This window comes from Chlorocebus sabaeus, chromosome 18 (genome assembly GCF_047675955.1).
Source record: "Chlorocebus sabaeus isolate Y175 chromosome 18, mChlSab1.0.hap1, whole genome shotgun sequence".
NCBI lineage: Eukaryota > Metazoa > Chordata > Mammalia > Primates > Cercopithecidae > Chlorocebus > Chlorocebus sabaeus.
The window spans coordinates 62,025,177-62,043,899 of record NC_132921.1 but is presented as its reverse complement, the minus strand read 5'-3'; the positions used below and the strand labels follow the sequence as shown (position 1 = coordinate 62,043,899).

General features: G+C 38.2%; 1 protein-coding gene across 1 annotated transcript in view; it reads left to right on the top strand.

Annotated features, from left to right (window-relative positions):
• THOC1 (THO complex subunit 1) overlaps positions 1-18,723 on the top strand; it is a 51,585-nt gene that overhangs the window by 31,980 nt on the left and 882 nt on the right. Inside the window, exons 12-20 of the mRNA XM_007974489.3 lie at positions 6,478-6,578; positions 7,981-8,047; positions 8,245-8,295; positions 8,386-8,456; positions 9,111-9,206; positions 9,803-9,868; positions 15,152-15,235; positions 17,498-17,645; positions 18,623-18,698. Coding sequence (XP_007972680.1) covers positions 6,478-6,578; positions 7,981-8,047; positions 8,245-8,295; positions 8,386-8,456; positions 9,111-9,206; positions 9,803-9,868; positions 15,152-15,235; positions 17,498-17,645; positions 18,623-18,698 — 760 coding nt within the window. The remainder of the gene's footprint in view (positions 1-6,477; positions 6,579-7,980; positions 8,048-8,244; positions 8,296-8,385; positions 8,457-9,110; positions 9,207-9,802; positions 9,869-15,151; positions 15,236-17,497; positions 17,646-18,622; positions 18,699-18,723) is intronic.

Genomic DNA, 18,723 nt, shown 5'->3' with positions numbered 1-18,723 from the left:
AGGTGATCTGCCCGGCTCAGCCTCCCAAAGTGCTGGGGTTACAGGCATGAGCCACCAGGCCCAGCCTATTCTTAATAAATTATCCATATGGAAAAATTAAAATTCAGTCTGTACCTCAGTACAGTCAATTCCAGGTTAATTGACAGTATGAATGAGAAGGGCAAGACTTTTAAACATTTAGAAGAAAATATGAAATATGTAAATTTGGAGTAGGGAGAGATTTCTTGAGCTACAAAAAGCACAAATTGTGAGGGGAAAATATCAATTTAATATTTAACATTTAATATTAAGATGTAAAAGTCTTGAATAGTAAAAGATACCATAAGCAAAGTAAAAAGACAAGGCACAGACTAGGAGAAGATTATTTGCCACCTATATAACCAGGAAAGATTAGTATTCAGAATATTCCATTGATAAAAGACAACCAGATGGAAAACTGAAAAGATGATAAGAACAAGTCATTTAAAGATGTAGAAAACTGAACAGTGAATGAGCTTGCAAAAGTTGCTAAGCCTCTCTAGTGCAAATAAAATGATGAGATAACCATTTCACACTTAGCAACCTGGCCAAAATTGAAAAGCCTAACAATAATAGTATTGGCAGAGATGTGGGAAAATGAGAACTTTTATACACTGTTGAAATATAAATTGAATCAACCACTTTGCAGAATACTTTTGTAAAAACTAGTGAAGTTAAAATTTGTTCCTAAATATGGCCCCCTACATAGGACCCATGTACACAAGGAAATCTCTAAGAAGATTCACTGTACCATTGTCTGTAAATGATGTATTTGTAAATGAAAGTTTAGAAACAGTGTCAATGTTCACAAGCAGAAGACTGGGTGATAAGATAATTTTATGTGATAGTTCTATAAAGCACTGAAAATGGATTAATTATAGCAGGGGTTGGCAAATCTGGCATATCATCTGTTTTTGTAGATAATTTTTATTGGGCCAGGTGCAGTGACTGTAATCCTAGCACTTTGGGAGGCCAAGGCAGGAGAATTGCTTGAAACCTGGAGTTTGAGACCAGCCTGAGCAACAAAGTGATACCCCCATCTCTACAAAAAAATACTACAGTGAGCTGACTGTGGTGGCATATGCCTGTAGTCCTAGCTACAGGGGAGGCTGAGGCAGGAGAATCACTTGAGCCCAGGAGGTCAAGGCTGCAGTGAGCCATATTCGTGCTCCTGCATTCCAACCTGGGTGACAGAGTCAGACTCTATCTCAGAAAACAATAAAAAAGAATAATAATTTTTATTGAAACACAGCCACCCTCATTCATTTAGATTGACTGCTTTTGCTCTGTAACAGCAGAGATAAATAGTTGTGACAGATATATCTAGTCCATAGAGCCTAAAGTAGTTTCTGGCTGGTCCTTAAAAGATTTGCCAATCCCTGAACTAGAGCAACATGTATTAAGATGGGTAAATTTCAAACATAGTGTTGTATGAAAATAGCAAATTGCACAATAGCACATATTGTATAGAGTTTGAAACAATGCAAAGTACATCCATATATTATTTATAGATGTTTACATATGTAGTAATATAAAATGTGTATAAAAATCCTAACCATGAAATACATGGTAGTTACCATAGTAGAGGGAGGGAGGGAAATAGGAGTAGGGAGATTATAGAGGGAGCTTCAACAGTGTCTATGATATTCTGTTTCTTTAACAGATGTGTAATAAGTAAAAATGTTAGGATTTTATATGTGACTGGGTAGTGGGTACATGAACATTGTATTATTTAACTATACCTTTTTGAACATTTAAAATATTTCATAATTTAAAAATTGGATAATTTGATCTCACCTGATGTGTTATGACAATTGGTAAGATTTTAATGAGAATGTTCTGAATATTTTGTTTTCTAACACACATTTTTTAAGTATTTTGTGTTAAATTGATAGAAATGGAAGATTTCATACACTTTAATTTTACCCAGGAATATTATTTATATGTAAAATTGGTTGACAGAAAGGCATGTAAGGATGACTAAAATGAAAAGCATGAGACTTTTTAGGTTTAGAATATCGGGAAAACTGAGGCCTGAGCTAAGATGTGCCATAAAAACTAATTTTTAGGTTTAGAATATCAGGAAAACTGAGGCCTGAGCTAAGATGTGCCATAAAAACTAAGGACAGTAGCCTTGTCCAGTGATGTATGCCTGTAGTTCCAGCTATTTAGGAGACCAGGGTGGGAGGATCACTTGGGCCTAGGAGTTTAAGTTCAGCCTGGGCAACATAGCAAGACCCTTCTGTACTAAATACATACATACATATATACATACATACATACAGCTAAGGATAATAAAAGCCCTTTGCTCAAGATACACAGACATTTACAAAGAAACATTTGGGCCAGGAGTGATGGCCTACACCCATAATCCCAGCACTTTGTAAAGCTGAGGCTGAAGGATTGCTTGAAGCCAGAAGTTCAAAACAGCCTGGGCAACAAAGTATGACTCTGTCTCTACAAAAAATTTAAAAGAAAAAAATTAGCTGGGCATTGTGGCATATGCCTGTTGTCCTAGCTACTCAGGAGGCTGAGGCAAGAGAATTGCTTGAGCCCCCGAGTTCAAGGCTGCAGTGAGCTGTGATGGTGCCATTGCACTCCAGCCTGAGAAACAGAGTGAGACCCTGTTTCTAAAACTAATAATAATGAAATGTTTGACCCATGACATAGTGTAAATGGTATAATTTTTTAAATAACCAAAGAAAAATGGAACTAGATAGTATATATTATGAAGGAAAGGGTACAATTGAGTGCATTAGTTTCACTGTCAGCTCTGTCACTAACTAGCTGTGTAATCTTGCCTAGGTAGTTTTAACTTTTCTTGACCTAGTTTCCTTAAGTATAATGTGAAACAGTTAGCTTGAATCTCATTAGACCTTTCCACCCCTGATTCAGTGGTTTGTTGACTCCTATTTTCAATCCATTGTTTCTATCAAGAAAAATCTTTCAACATAAAAAAATAAAATGAACAGCTAGTAAGCATCACCTAGCCACTTTGGTTCGTCTCTTTAAGGCAGGGGTTTACATCTCTACTCCAGATGTATTGAACTCTGTACTTTGGTCCTTCAAATAGACCAGTCTCTTATTTGGCTCCCCCCTTTTCTCCCCCGTTCCCCAACCCCCACTCTCCATCTTTAGGTTTGTTCCTTGTTGAGAGTTTAGATGCTGCTTTCTCCAGGAAGCCTTCCTAGAGTTGCTTGGGCAAATGGGTGGATGTTGGAGCCTCTCATTGAATTAGTCAACACTGGAGAACAGCTTTTGTGGAGAAAATTGATGTTTTACTTTGTGAAATCCAATCAAGTGTCAGTTGAACATTCAAGTAGAGATGTGTAATAGGTTGTTGAGTATACAAATCTGGAGATTAGGAACAAGATCTAGGTTGAGAGTATAGTTGTAGGAGTTATCAGTTTATAAATGGTAATTCAAACTGTAGAGTATATGAAATGAGCTAGAGGGGAGAGTGTAGATTAAGAAGAGAAGAAAATATTGAATCAAATCCTGAAGAAAACCCATGTTTAAGGGAGAATGAAGGGACAAGAGGAGAAGACTGAAGAGTAACCTGTGAGTTTAGAGAAAAACTAGAAAAGCAGGGCACTCACGGAAGCCAAGCATATCAAGTAGGATGAGGACAATAAAGAGTGTTCACAGGATTTAACAACAAATAAGTCATTGGTGATCTTGACAAAACACTTCTCCTGCCCTGAGACCAAGTTTCGCTCTGTTGCCCAGGCTGGAGTGCAGTGGCATGGTCTCAGCTCACTGCAACCTCTGCCTCTCAGGTTTAAGCTATTCTCCTGCCTCAGCCTCCGGAGCAGCTGGAATTACAGGGTGTGTACCACCACGCCCAACTTTTTTTTTTTTTTTAAATAAGAGACGAGTTTCACCATGTTGGCCAGGCTAGTCTTGAACTTCTGACCTCGTGATCCACCCGCCTCAGCCTCCCAAAGTGCTGGGGTTACAGGCATAAGCCCCCACGCCCAACCAACAAAAACACTTTCAATGGATTAGTGGATGAGGCGGTCTGATGATAGCAGGTTGAGGGGCTGATTGGCAACAGTGCCTGTAGTCAGTTATTTTAAGAAGCTTTGCTATTAAAGGGTGAGGTGAGAATGTGGGAGATCTTTGAGGGAGGTTATGTAATGCTTATGGAAAGGAGCTTGGAAAGAAGAGGTTGTAGATACAGAAACCAGGGCAGTTAGTTGATGGAACTCAGTTATTAGGGATATTAGGATTCCAGATGGAAGGTAATCCAGATGGAATACCTTTAGTCATGAAGGAGTTGTGACAGAAGGAAATGAGGTAAACAAAGGTGTGGGTGCAGCTGACTTGTCATTTTGGGGCCAAGAAATGAAATGCTTTCCAATTTCATGAATTTTTCTCCTCATTGAAGGCAAAAGTAGTTATCTACTGAAAGTGAAGAGGAGTGGTAAAGTAGTATTTTTGCTAAGTGAAAAGGGTTTGAAATCATTACTGTGAAGAATAGGAGAGAGAATGACCTTGAAGAATAAAGAGAGATTGCGAGAGATTGCTGACTAAAAACAGATGTTTAAGGTGGAGACCACATACCAGTGGTGCCCTCTGCATAGCTGTGTAATTTGGTATATTCACTCAGGCACCTCACTTTCAGCCGAGATTGGAAGCCTGAGAGTTGGTATAGAGAAGGTGACAGTTGGTTTATTCAAGGTTGCTGTTTGCTCACTAGATGTGACAGAAGAAATATGGGACAAGTGTGTTGAAGTTGGCAAGAAAATGGCCAAAGAGATTAACCATGAAGTCTAGACAAGGAGTTGGCAGATTATAGCCTACAGGCCAAATCTGGCCCACCACCCGTGTTGGTTGTTTTTGGTGGTTTTGGGTTTTTTTTTTTTGTCTCTTATATTTTAGATGTTTAAATACCTATATAATATCCATACTATGCCTTTTAGCCCACATAACCTATTAATAAAAATATTTACTATTTCACACTTCAGGAAAAGGTTTGCTGACTCCTTATCTAGACTAAAATAGGATTGGACTAACAGGTAGAGAATAGAAAGGGCCTTAAAGTCTCAGTAAGATCCAAATATTAGGTATATTGGAAGCACCTGAGTGAGAGACCTGGCAAGGATAGAGGTGGTGAGATAGGATTGTGAGTTAAAGACTTCAGATCTGGGGAAGCTGAGTGACCCCAGGTCTAGCTGTGGCCACAGTAGTGGGTAGCTGGAGCAGAGGTGGGCCTGTCCATGGAGTTGATGGCAAGGAACTAACAGCCTGAGTGGAGACAGTCAAGTTGCCCAGGGGCTGGAGGAAGGGAAGGCTGATGGCCAGCCATTCACATTTCCAATTTGGGATAGGAGAGTTAATATAAATAACAATCAAATATATTCAGTCCTTAAAAGTGTGGGAAACCTGACGGGAAGGCTGATCATTAATTTTTTTTTTTTTTTTTTAAGACCTGGAGCCGCGGTGTGGAAGGGGTTGCTAGTGAATAAGGAGGCGTGTGTGTTAGGTGGCCTTAGTAAATGGTACCAAACCATGTAAAGCAGAGCCACCAGAACTTGGGACATTGAACCAAAACCAATTTCTGACGCTTCCAGCTGCCTTACTGGTGATTCATTTAGGAGAACATGGCTTTCCTTTGTTACTGTAGTTTTTGAAAGCAGTACTAGCATGAGTTCGTGGTTACAGGTTCACCTTTCCTTCAGTGCTCCATGCACATAATCAGAATGACTTTCCTTCGTCACCCGCAAGTTATTCTTACAGCTGGATGGCAGGGTCGTTGAAGAAGAACTTCCTCATAAATCACCTTCAAGTCCTTTCTAATCCAGATTCTGTGATAATACAAGTATGACGCAGTTTTCACTAAAAGCTAAAAAAAAACAAAGCCCATCTAATCAGAGATGATTTTCACCTCTAATTTCTTAATACCTCTGTTGCAGGCACTTACAGGGCTGCAAAAATGAGTGGTACCCGTTGATATTGTGCTGTTATCCATATCTTCTTTAGCCAGTATTTCTTCATATGTGGGAAAGTAGTAGCCTCAGTTTTACTTTTTACTTTTTTTTTTTTTTTAATTTAGAGTCTTGCTATGTTGCTCAGGCTGATCTCGAACTCCTGGGTTCAAGTGATCCTCCTTCTCAGCTTCCTGAGTAGCTGAGACTATAGGCTTGTGCCACCATGCCCAGTTTACTTTTTTATATTTCTGCCTTATTTTATCCTCATGTCAGGACCACAGATAGAGCATTGTTATCCACCAACATGAATCTGTCATGGCATAAAACAGTCAAGAAGTCTAAGTGAAACCTTGACTGGACCGTCTTTGGGCTTGTGCGGTAATGCCTCACATGCAATGAATTCTCAACAAAGGTTTTTTAAATTGAATTGGAATCTTCCATTTCTATAGTAGCACATTTTGTACCTTTAGGCAAAACTTGATTTTAATGTGTTGTTTTCGTATGTGTTTGCTTGTTTCTTGAGTAGCTGATGGATTTACAACTGAGTGACAGTAACTTTCGTCGACACATCCTGTTGCAGTATCTCATTTTATTCCAATATCTCAAGGGGCAGGTCAAATTCAAAAGGTAAGATAATATGGGTAGTAAATAATTTGTAAACAGTAGCCAAGAAAAAAAAGGACTTGCTTATGATTTTTCTTTTGTATTGTGTCCATTTCATGTTAAGGTTGTATCCCTAAAACACATGTATTGCAGCTGATATATTGAAGGCTTTTAGATATTAGGATTAAGGAAAAGATGTTAAATATATCTGTCAGTGTGAGTTTTTCCTGCCCCAATTCCAGGGCTTACCAGGAGTTGTCGTCTTTACTGGCAGGTGGAGGTCTCTGCTCCAAACTTTCATCATTCCCTCTCACCTCCCTCAGACCTCCTCCAAAGCGGATTTGTAGACTAAGCCAGTAATACATATCTCACAAGGTGTGAAGCTGTGTAGGACATTCAAGCTAAAAGATGCAAATAAAATATTTAAGCAAAAAGGAGTTCATTTCTTTGGGGTTTCACAAAACCTTATTAGGCTCTCTACTGTCTATCTAAATCCCTCCATCCATTTCCTCCTGTCCTGTCCATAACTGAAGGTGGAGCCCACTGCTACTTAATGGTAGTTGTGTTAAGGACACTGAGCAATGCAGTATTAGTTGTATAATGACTTTACTACCTGCCGGGTTTGAATCCCAGGCTCATCATTTGCTGACTGCAGTGCAACTCTTTCAGACTTGTCATTTTAAGGTAGTAGCACATGGTAAACACTAAAAAAAATGTAATTTCTTATCCTTCTATCTATTTTTGAGGTTTGGTATAGCATTGTAGGAAGATCAGGGACTTTGGAGTGAGACATAGGTTTGAATTAAAGCTTTATGGCCTTGGGCAAATCATTGAGCCACTGTAGTCTGTGTTTAATATGTACATGTACTTGTTCCAAGAATTCAGTAAATAATGTATGTAAAGTGTTCAGATCCTAGCCATCAATATTTATTGGATGTCTTTAAATCACCTAGTGCATTGTGAGAGTTCAGTTAGTGGCGGCTATTAACAATTTGGGTTTGCCTGTTGCCTTTTCTAGGGTTTGGGTGTTTTTATTCGTTGTGTTTTGAATGAACCTTAAAGGAATGTAGCATGCCATACTGAATGTGCATCATGTATACAAATATCTTAATATCAAATCAGAGGTTTTCATTTCACACTCAGCTTATTTTAGGAAACATTTATTGCTCTGTTCATAGTGAATCCGATTGATTAACTGAATGTTTTATTCCCTGCATATGTTTTTATGTCTTCAGTACCAACCCTCTTGAGGAAGAAGTGCAAGAATTTTCTCTTATAATCCTTTTATTTTTGACTATTCTTATCTTGGTAATTTTTGACACTATCAACAGTATAGTTACATGTTACATGCCTTGTGTTTTTTAAAGCTTAAAATTGGATATGCATTGCTGTAACTCAAGCATGCTTTCATTGCTTTGTTCCCTAGTTCAAACTATGTTTTAACTGATGAACAATCACTTTGGATTGAAGATACTACAAAATCAGTTTATCAAGTAAGTTCAACACGCAACAAACCCATGATTGAAAAAATGGAAATTTAGGATTTTCTTTGTTTCAGCCCCAAATAGGAAAATAAGGATAAAGTTAAGCTCAGGTACAAGACCACAAACACTCCTTGGTTCTCTGCCTACAAACCACTCCTATGATGCAGAAAGTTGTTGAAAGCTTAGTATATTCTTTCTAATCACAGCTACTATCTGAAAACCCCCCCGATGGAGAAAGATTTTCAAAGATGGTAGAGGTATGTGTTTTTTATGTTCACATCCTCTTCTTAGCACGAACCAGAATTTCAGAGGATTCCATTAACCAAAATGTAATCTGTTTTTCCCAGCATATATTAAACACTGAAGAAAACTGGAACTCATGGAAAAATGAAGGTTGCCCAAGTTTTGTGAAAGAAAGGTAAATACATACTCATCACAAGAACGATGAGAAAAGCTTTTGAAAATATGCTGCGATATGACTGTAGCATGTAAAGATCCATGTATATATTTCATATAAAAAATGTAAGTTGAACTCTGTAAGAGTACAACCACTTTGATTTACCTCTGTATTTTTTTTACCTCATAAATTTCTTGTCATTAAATTCCTGGTACAAACATCTATATTATTGAGAAGAATACTGTATATCTACTCCATGTCATCCTTTTTTTTTTTTTTTGAGATGGAGTCTCTATCACTCAGACTGGAATGCAGTGGCGCGATCTCAGCTCACTGTAGCCTCCGCCTCTTGGGTTCAAGCGATTCTCATGCGTCAGCCTCCCAAGTTGCTGGGATTACAGGCACCTACCACCATGTCTGGCTAATTTTTGTATTTTTGTAGAGACAGGGTTTCACCATGTTGGCCAGGCTGGTCTCGAACTTCTGATGTCAGGTGATCCACCTACCTCAGCCCGTCAAAGTGCTGGGATTACAGGCATGAACCACCATGCCCAGCCAGTTTTCATCTTTCTTAAGAGGAAAACAATAACTAAATTTTATTTTACATTAAACATTCTTCTATTTCTGCTATCCATTTGTAATTCAAAAAATAGTGTATGTTTTTTTTCACCACAGAACATCAGATACCAAACCTACAAGAATAATTCGGAAGAGAACAGCACCCGAAGACTTCCTAGGGAAAGGACCCAGCAAAAAAATTCTGATGGGAAAGTAGGTGAACTTGTCTTCATGTGGAATGTTCTTATTTTTATATTTTGAAGATGTTACTATAAGAACTCTCCATCCAAAATATAATATGAATTTGTGTTTGGTACACACATAGATAGCCAGAGCAAACCGCACTCTCTATACTGCCCATTGTGTAGGTTCATGCACCAGATAAAACCTTCATTTTGTCTCCAGCTTCCAAAATCTGTGTCTCTCGGCTGTGCCGTTTTTTTCCGTTTCAGACAGTAGGATTGTTTAGATTGATGAACCTCACTTCTAGTTGTTGCAAGGTACCATAATCCTTGAGTTCTCTTACCTTCTAGTTAACTAATCATTGCTTTAGATTGTGCTTGAATATTTTTAGAAAAAACTAAAGATTATTCAGTTATCATTAGTCATAATTATAATTAATGATTATATGTTCATATAGAGAATAATTTTAGGTATTTTAAATACCAAAAATTATTGAGAAAAGTAAAACTCATACTATCAACATCCCCAAATCCACTATGTACATTGTATTGTTTTTCTATTCAGTTTCAAAGCACATAAGGATGGTGTCCATAAAAAACGTATTTATTTCTGTGTCTGTTTTGTAGTGAGGAGTTAACAAGGCTTTGGAATCTTTGTCCTGATAATATGGAAGCCTGTAAATCAGAGACAAGGCAAGTTGAACATTTTTCAAATGAAGTGTTGCTTTTATCAAGTTGAGTAGAATGGAGCCTTTTCTCAGCTATGATCAGAGCTGAAACGAAATTTAAAAGTTTATTGTGGTTGACTCTTGGCACAGCAGAGTATAACTTCCCACCATAAAACTCCTCGAAGTGCTGATAAAATAATTTTAGAAATCACAAAAAAATAAAGATTCAAAAAAGGAATCAAAACTACAAACAGAAGAGTAAGCCTATGAACAGAATATGGTTCTAGAGCAGCAGTACTAATGATCCCCAGCTTTGAGAACCAGGGAACTTGGGTTTTGTTTTTTGTGGAGACGGAGTCTCACTCTGTCACCCAGGCTCGAGTGCAGTGGCGCGATCTTGGCTCACTTCAAGCTCCGCCTCCTGGGTTCACGCCATTCTCCTGCCTCAGCCTCCCGAGTAGCTGGGACTACAGGCTCCTGCCACCACGCCCGGCTTATTTTTTGTATTTTTAGTAGAGATGGGGTTTCACCGTGTTATCCAGGATGGTCTCAACCTCCTGACCTTGTGATCTGCCTGCCTCGGCCTCCCAGAGTGCTTGGATTCCAGGCGTGAGCCACCGCACCCAGCCAAACTTGGGTTTTAATAGTCACAAAAGGACAGAAAGGCCTTAGGCCTGCATGAATTTGTGAGCGAGTTTCGCCTGAACAAAGCTGAAATTGTTGAAGCACTACACATCTGTAAAAGAAGGGCAGGGCAGGGCAGGGATGTGCTCCCTGGCACAGGAAACAAGCTTATCGGTTTTTACCAACACATAGGTTACAGGAAAAAGTATTCCCTGAGAAACTGTCCCATAAGTCTGCTCTCTTGCAGTCTTACAGTTTAAATTTTTCCTACCAGCAATGTAAAGGAACCCTCAAGCTAAGACAGTGAACTAGAAAGTCCCATGCTGGCAATAAAAATCTTTCTGAAGGTCACCCCTTCAACCCAAACTAAACAAGATTCCCACAGATAAAAATCTAAAGATTATATTCACAAGGTTGTTAAAAAAAATAAAACCCAAAGATAAGTTCACCATCCAAACTTACAAAACTTTCAGGGAAATAGTCCACCATGAGCAAGATTGGCAAACAGAACAAGCAACAGAAGTTGGCCACTTTAGATAATAAACCCATAAGATAAAGGCTGTAAAATAAGTATATTTCAGAAAATTAAGACAAAATAAGAAGGAATTGAAAACACAGGAATATGACACTATCAAAAAGGACTAGGCAGACTTGAAAAACAAGTAATACTTCTAGAAACGAAAAAATATAGTCACTGAACTTGCAAAATGGCCAGGTTTAATAGCAGTCTAGACATAGGTAAAGTAAGAATTAATGGGTTAATTAATGATTGAGAAATCACCCAGAAAGCAATACAGAAGGAGCAGAGTTAGAAACGAAGACCTAATGATAGTTGAGGAGGTCCAGCAAACATCTAATGGCAGAAAGAAATAATAGCGAATGGGAAAGAGGTAATAATTGAGTTAATTATTAAGAATAGGCATTAATTCATAGGTTCAAGAAGTATAATACTTAAGGAGGATAAACCAAATAAATCCATACCTCTGTACATGGTAATAAAGTCACCAGAGAGAAAAAACAACCTACAGAGGAGCACAGTTAAACTAATAGTTGACTTCAAGAATAACCAAAGAAATCAGAAGACAGTGGGATGAGTGTTTGAAAATGTCTTTCGCATTCTCTGTTATTTCTTCTGCCATTAGATGTTTGCTGGACCTCCTCAACTATCATTAACTCATTGTTTCCAACTCTTGCTCCTTCTGTATTGCTTTCTGGGTGATTTCTTAATCATTAATCCATTAATTCTTGCTTTTCCTATGTCTAGTCTGCTATTAAACCTGCCCATTTTGTAAATTCAATGAGTATATTTTCTCATTTCTAGAAGTATTACTTTTTCAACACTCAACTCAGAAATTCTGTAACAAGTTAAACAGTTGTGGTTAATTGAGTGATTGACTAAAACTATGAGAAATTATCAGCAGTCCCTAGTGAAAAAGCTGTCTTAAGGAAACTGAACCCAGAAAGTAGTAAACTGCAGAAAGGATTACTGTGTAGACACTTTGGTAAACATGAAGAAATCTGAATAAATCTTATCAAGAATTCATTGTATAAAATAGTAATAATTATTATTTAGGGTTATTTTAAAAGGTAAACTTGCTGAAAGTGACAGGTAAGACAAGAAGGGATGGTCAGAATTAAAGAATGTTATGGTTAAGTCAAACATGCTTGTAAAGTATGTGAAAGAAATGGAATATGTAATTTTTAAATAAATTGAGGGGGGTAAAAAAGGTAAATACAGAAAATTTAAGCAAGTAAATAGAAAGTAGGAGAGGAGAAAAAAAGCTCAGAAAACACAAAGTACAAAACAGTATGGTTAAATTCAAATATAAATGGAAATGGACTTTCTGGCTCAAAGACAGAAATTGGTGTTATATTTTAAAGATCCATCGGCCAGGCGCGGTGGCTCACACCTGTAATCCCAGCACTTTGAGAGGCCTAGGCAGGCGGATCACGAAGTTAGGAGATCGAGACCATCCTGGCTAACACGGTGAAACCCCGTCTCTACTAAAAATACAAAAAATTAGCCGGGCGTGCACCTGTAGTCCCAGCACCTTGGGTGGCTGAGGCAGAAGAATGGTGTGAACCCAGAAGGCGGAGCTTGCAGTGAGCCGAGATTGCACCCACTGCACTCCAGCCTGGGCAACAGAATGAGACTCCGTCTCAAAAAAAAAAAAAAAAAAAAAAAAGATCCATCTAATCCATCTATATGTTTATAAGAAATATACCTTAAAAATAAAGATATGGAAGGGTTGAAACTGAAAGAACTTTTAAAAGATGTAAATTTTAAAAGGCATAGTTATATTCAGATCAGGCAGAAAAGACTTAAAAGCAGAAAGCATTATTAAAAATAAAGGCAATCATTGCATAAAGATAAAAGGAAAAAAATAGAAATACACACATTTTAAACTTTATTTTCTAAGAATGTGTTCTCAAAAGTTTGACAAAATTAGAATGAGAAGTTGACCCAGGTCAGTTTTCACCATCCACCACCCAGAAAACCCACCATCTAGTAGGATTTTGACAGACCTTTCTCAGAATTTAATAAATTTTGGTGGAAAAAACTTAGTGTAATACATTTAGAATTTAACAAAATAATTAACAGGCTTGGTCTTACAGAAGCCACAAGTTTTTGTAAATTATATGTGAATAACAAAAGCAAAAATACTTAAAACTCCTTTAAACACACTTTTAATAATCCTTGAATCAAAGAATAAATCATAATGGAAATTAGAAAATGTAGGGCCAAATGACAATGAAAACACTACATGTTCAGACTTTGAGATCTAACTTAGTAGAACACAGAAGAGAAATGTATAGCCTTAAGTGTTTACACTTTCAAAAAGAATGAAATCTAAAAACCAAGCTAAGTAAGAGTCTAACACTGAGAGTCATTCAGAAGAAAAGTAAACGTATAGAAGTAGACAGTAAAAGATTAGAAATCAGTAAAAATAGCCAACAAACAATGGAGAAGATCAACAAAATCAAAAGATTTTTTTTAAGACCAAGAAAAATAGATAAAATTCTAGCACAATTGATAAATAAAATTAGATTCCTACCAAATCTATGAGAGTAAATCAATCCAGTAGAAAAACGGACAAAGGAAGAGCCAGGTTCAGAAGTAGAAACCTTAATAAACCTCTGAGAAGATGCTGAACTTCACTAGTAACTGGAAGTACAGTTAAAAACTACAGCGGGCAGTTTCACAGCTAAGAGATTCAGTAATTTTAAAATACCCAGATTCTATAAGAATTATGGATAAAAATAATTTGCCAGTGCTGCTGGTGGGAGTATGATGGCACAACCACTCTATCTGAATGTTAAAGATGTCTGTGCCCCCCTAGTAGGTGTGTTGATCAGAATAGCGTTTTTAAAAACTAAGTTTGAGGCCAGGCACAGTGGCTCAAGCCTGTAATCCCAGCACTTTGGGAGGCCGAGACGGGTGGATCACGAGGTCAGGAGATCGAGACTATCCTGGCTAACACAGTGAAACCCCGTCTCTACTAAAAAATACAAAAAACTAGCCGGGCGAGGTGGCAGGCGCCTGTAGTCCCAGCTACTCGGAGGCTGAGGCAGGAGAATGGCGTGAACCTGGGAGGCGGAGCTTGCAGTGAGCTGAGATCCGGCCACTGCACTCCAGCCTGGGCAACAGAGCAAGACTCCATCTCAAAAAAACAAAAAAACAAAAAAAAAAAAAACAACTAAGTTTGAGAATCACTGGTGGTTTGTAAAGTCAGTTTAGTAATTTAAACTAGCATTTTTTAAATGAAATAGGAAATGTACTTTTGTGAAACATTAGCTTATATCTATGGTACATATACTTGCATATATGTGTGTACTGGGTTGCAATGTAAAATGAATTTCTTACTGTGGGTTGCAGTGGAAGTTTGAAGGCCCAGTGCCTAAAGAAATCTGTTCATCTACAAGGAGACAGGTGCAAGAATGTCCCTTTAACATTGTCAGAGCAAAGAGTGGGAAGACAACTTAAATATCTGTGGATAGGACATGGATAACTTGTGGCATGTTCATAAAATGGAATATAGTATCTATAGCATTAGGAAACGAATGGATATTGGGATAGTTTTTTTTAGAGAGCCCATTTTCCTAGTTTTATTATAGAAGATGTCTTCTGATCCTGAGATCTCATTTCTTCGCTTGTCCCTGTATAAAAATTTTATTTCTAAAAACAAATTCAAGAAAGATGCATTTTAAAAATCAACAATGCTACCATGGTAACAATTTAAATAAGAGCTAAAGGTTAAACCCTTGAAATCGTATTATGGTCTGATTATTAGCTTTGGTCTCATTCTGGTTTAAAGAAAAAATAATTCATGGATGGGGACGTTATGTAAAAGCTTCTTATTTGCTGGTAAAATTCAAATGCTATAAAATCCGCTGGCTGCCCTCTTTGAATAGCAACATATTCATATATTATGGTGTGTAATTAAAGCACACAATATATGTAGTAAATACTATATAATATTGTTTAGTATTAGACTATCCCCTCTTTATTGTCCTTTCTGAATTTAGTTTTGAGGATTTTAGTTCCTTAAAAAGTCTGAGTTCCCAAGTAATCAAAACTGTAACTAAAAGTATGGGGCCATTAGAATCTTGTCTTGCCACCACTTTATGAGTATTTATTATTAAGAATATATGTGATCCTCACTAGTTATTTTATACTGCTCAGGGAATACATGCCCACTTTGGAGGAATTCTTTGAAGAAGCCATTGAACAGGCAGACCCTGAAAATATGGTTGAAAATGAATATAAGTAAGTAATGTTTCTCATTAGCTCATTTTAATTTTATTCGATTTGTTTTTTCCTTAGGAATTGTGTGTATACTAGAAAACTTATTAAGAGAGGCAGTGGATAGAGTAGTGCTTTTTCTCTTAGGGGAGTTCCTGTTAGGACACATCCTGATTTCAGGGGGTATTCCTGTTGACTAAGCGTGACTTGGAATCACCCTTGTTTCAAAATATAAGAAAAAAAAAAACTCCCCCGGGCCCCCATTTCTCTCCAACTATTAGTTCTTTTCTCTCTACCCTTCAAAGCACAGTATCTCACAGCAGCTCTTAACCTATCCTGTTCCCCTTAGATAATGTTTTCTTCTCTTGGCATCCATGAGAATCCAAATCCATGGTTCTTCTGTTTGCCCTTTGCCCTTGCTGCCCACTCCACCTCACATTCCATTTCAGCCTCCTCATCCTCTGCCTAACTCAAATGTTGGAGTAACATCAGGACTCAGTCTTAGCCTCTTTATCTAGAACCTTCTGGGTGACACCACAATCTCATGGCTTTCAATAGGAATTGAAGAGTAGTGGTTTAAAGGCAAGAGGCCTCTTGTCAGAATGCATAGGTTCCAATCCCCTCTACCACTTACTTATTAGACGACTAAGACTAATTTAAAAATTGAACCACCATCCTCCCTTTCCTCATCTGTTAAATAGTAACAGTACCCATTTCACAGGGTTATTCTGAGGATTAAATAAGACAATTCACTTTCAACCATACAGGGCATGTAGTTAGCACCCAGTATTCGTTACTAGTGTGACCCTGTGACCAGAGTTGTTAATTACTGTGACCTCTGTGACCTCTTCACTGTTTTCTCTAGCAGTGGTCAGTGCTCCATGTATCAGCCAGTGATCTTTAAAATAACTGTCCAAGTCTAATCTGCTTAAAATCTTCCAGTGAGTGCATGTTCCAAAGTCCTTCCCAGGGTCTAAAAAACCTCCTTGGTCTGGCTTATACTGTCCTGTGTAGCTATGCCTTCCCTCTGCTCTAACCACAGCAGGCCTGGTGCTCTTCACTTCACACGTCTTTCCCTTTCCCGTCAGGACCTTCGCACTTTACTGTCTCACTTGCTTGAACCACTTTTCCCCCAAGGTTCCCATGGCTTTAAGTCCCCCTGGAAGCTCTTCCCCTCCCTGGTCTCCTCTTCTGCATTCTCGTGGTTTTTATTTCATGGCACTTACCACTATCCAAATGAGAAGGTGGCACTCACCACCTTCTCATTTCTCGTTTTCCTCATCCTTATGAAATTATCTTATACCTTGTGTGTTTATCACTGGAGATGCCTGCCAACACATTCTGCATTACTGTGCCTCAGGTACTTTCCACAGCTACTGAGTGCCTGGCTCAAGTGTTTGTCAATTGAAAGAATATTTATCACTGGTACGTAAGACTAGGCGGACTCATTCCTAAAGTGACAGTTCAAATTATTATCTCTAAAGAGGGTTTTGTGGAGAATAAGAAAAATGATATGTATAATTGACAGTGAATTTTGAACATGCCTAAAATAATCAAATTGTTTAAACAGAGATATGTCAGAGGGGAAGGCTCTTAACTGTTCAGGCAAAGCCTCACAGCACGTGTTGACTTGGAAGAGTCCTCAATGTCTAGGGGTAGTTTTTGTTAAGTCTTCAGGGGTACCTGCACATCCTAAAGGTAACACACGCTCATTTATAAGAGATGACCAAATAAACCAAATTGCTATTCTTAGGGGAGGGAGAGACTTCCAATCCAAAACTCTTAAATGGAATAAATTGGTGGTTTGGTTTCTTCTGCAGCATTGCGTATTTCTGGAGCATTATCTTTAGAATTTCTCTGCAGTTTCTGTTTCTCACCTGATTGTATACCACCTTGATCATTGTTATACTTCATTAGGGAACAGTTCATGGATTCCGAATAGCCAGATGGATGATTCCTGTTGTATACATACTGCATCTAGCCAGTACTGCACACACTTGACTTGTTAAAATTAAACAAAATGTACGAACTTTGAAAATGTGTTTGCTGCATATGAGCCTGCCTCTTCAGACATTGTTGGTTCCTGTTATTAGTTATGTGTGTATCTGTTGATTTGTTATTATCAGTGGACAACATCCCGAAGTTCTTTAGGAATAAGATTTGAATGAAAAGAATGGTACTTTGAGCTATTTACCTTAAATATAGAATTGCACATGGCAGAACTAAGCAGAAGGGAATACAGAAATACAAAACTATAAATTACAAGCCTGACATCTCTTTTTATAGGGCTGTGAACAATTCAAATTATGGTTGGAGAGCCCTGAGACTACTAGCACGGAGAAGCCCTCACTTCTTCCAGCCAACCAACCAGCAGTTTAAAAGTTTACCAGAATATCTTGAAAACATGGTAATAAAGCTAGCCAAGGAATTACCGGTAAGTACCATAGATCAACTTTTCATGCCCTTTAGTTGACATCATCTTTAAAACTGCTATCACTATGTGAGCAAAAAACTGACTTAATCATGTGAAAAACCAGTGATCCACAAGCTCCCATGTTTTAGAATGAGGGAAAAACACACTGGAATATACATTTACAGGAAATACATGAGTTGATAAAGAAGTAACTGATAATTTTCTGTATAGCATGTAATTTAACTAAGGTTCAACAAGGCTGGGCGCGGTGGCTCACGTCTGTAATCCTGGCACTTTGGGAGGCCTAGGCAGGCAGATCATGAGGTCAGGAGATTGAGACCATCCTGGCCAACATGGTAAAACCCTGTCTCTACTAAAATATAAAAAATTAGCCAGGCGTGGTGGCAGGTGCCTGTAGTCCCAGCTGCTGAAGAGGCTGAGGCAAGGGAATTGCTTGAACCCAGGAGGCAGAGGTTGCAGTGAGCCAAGATTGTGCCACTGCCCTCCAGCCTGGCGACAGAGCAAGACTCCATCTCAAAAAAGTATATAAAATTCATGGTACTTTAGGTAAACTGTTACGCACCTATACACACAGACAGGAATTTTTTCCTGTTTGCCAATGCAGTATATTGTCTTTTATCAAAGGTAAAAGATAAGAATCAGAAACTTTTAAGGACACTGTTGCTACTGGCTTCCTTGAGGCCGTCTTTACTAAACCCTGGGTATTTGCAAATCCTGGAACTGTGCTTTTCATGGCCTTCCTGCTTCCCAGATTGGGGTGGGGAGTCTTTCCAACTCTGGGGTCTTACCAAGTTCACTCCTTCTGCATGTGAAGACAGTCCCACTTAGGATCCTCACCTGACACTGTCTAACGCTCTCGGGTGAGGTTCTGGCACCCTGTACCTGGAATCTCCCAATCATCCTTATCTAAACAAAGTACTTGTTACCTTACTTCAGAGGCTGGCATTCTTTCAAACATTCTTCTTTCTCATTTTTAGCCTCCTTCTGAAGAAATAAAAACAGGTGAGGATGAAGATGAGGAAGATAATGATGCTTTACTGAAGGAAAATGAAAGTAAGAATTTAATTTTCTTGGTTAT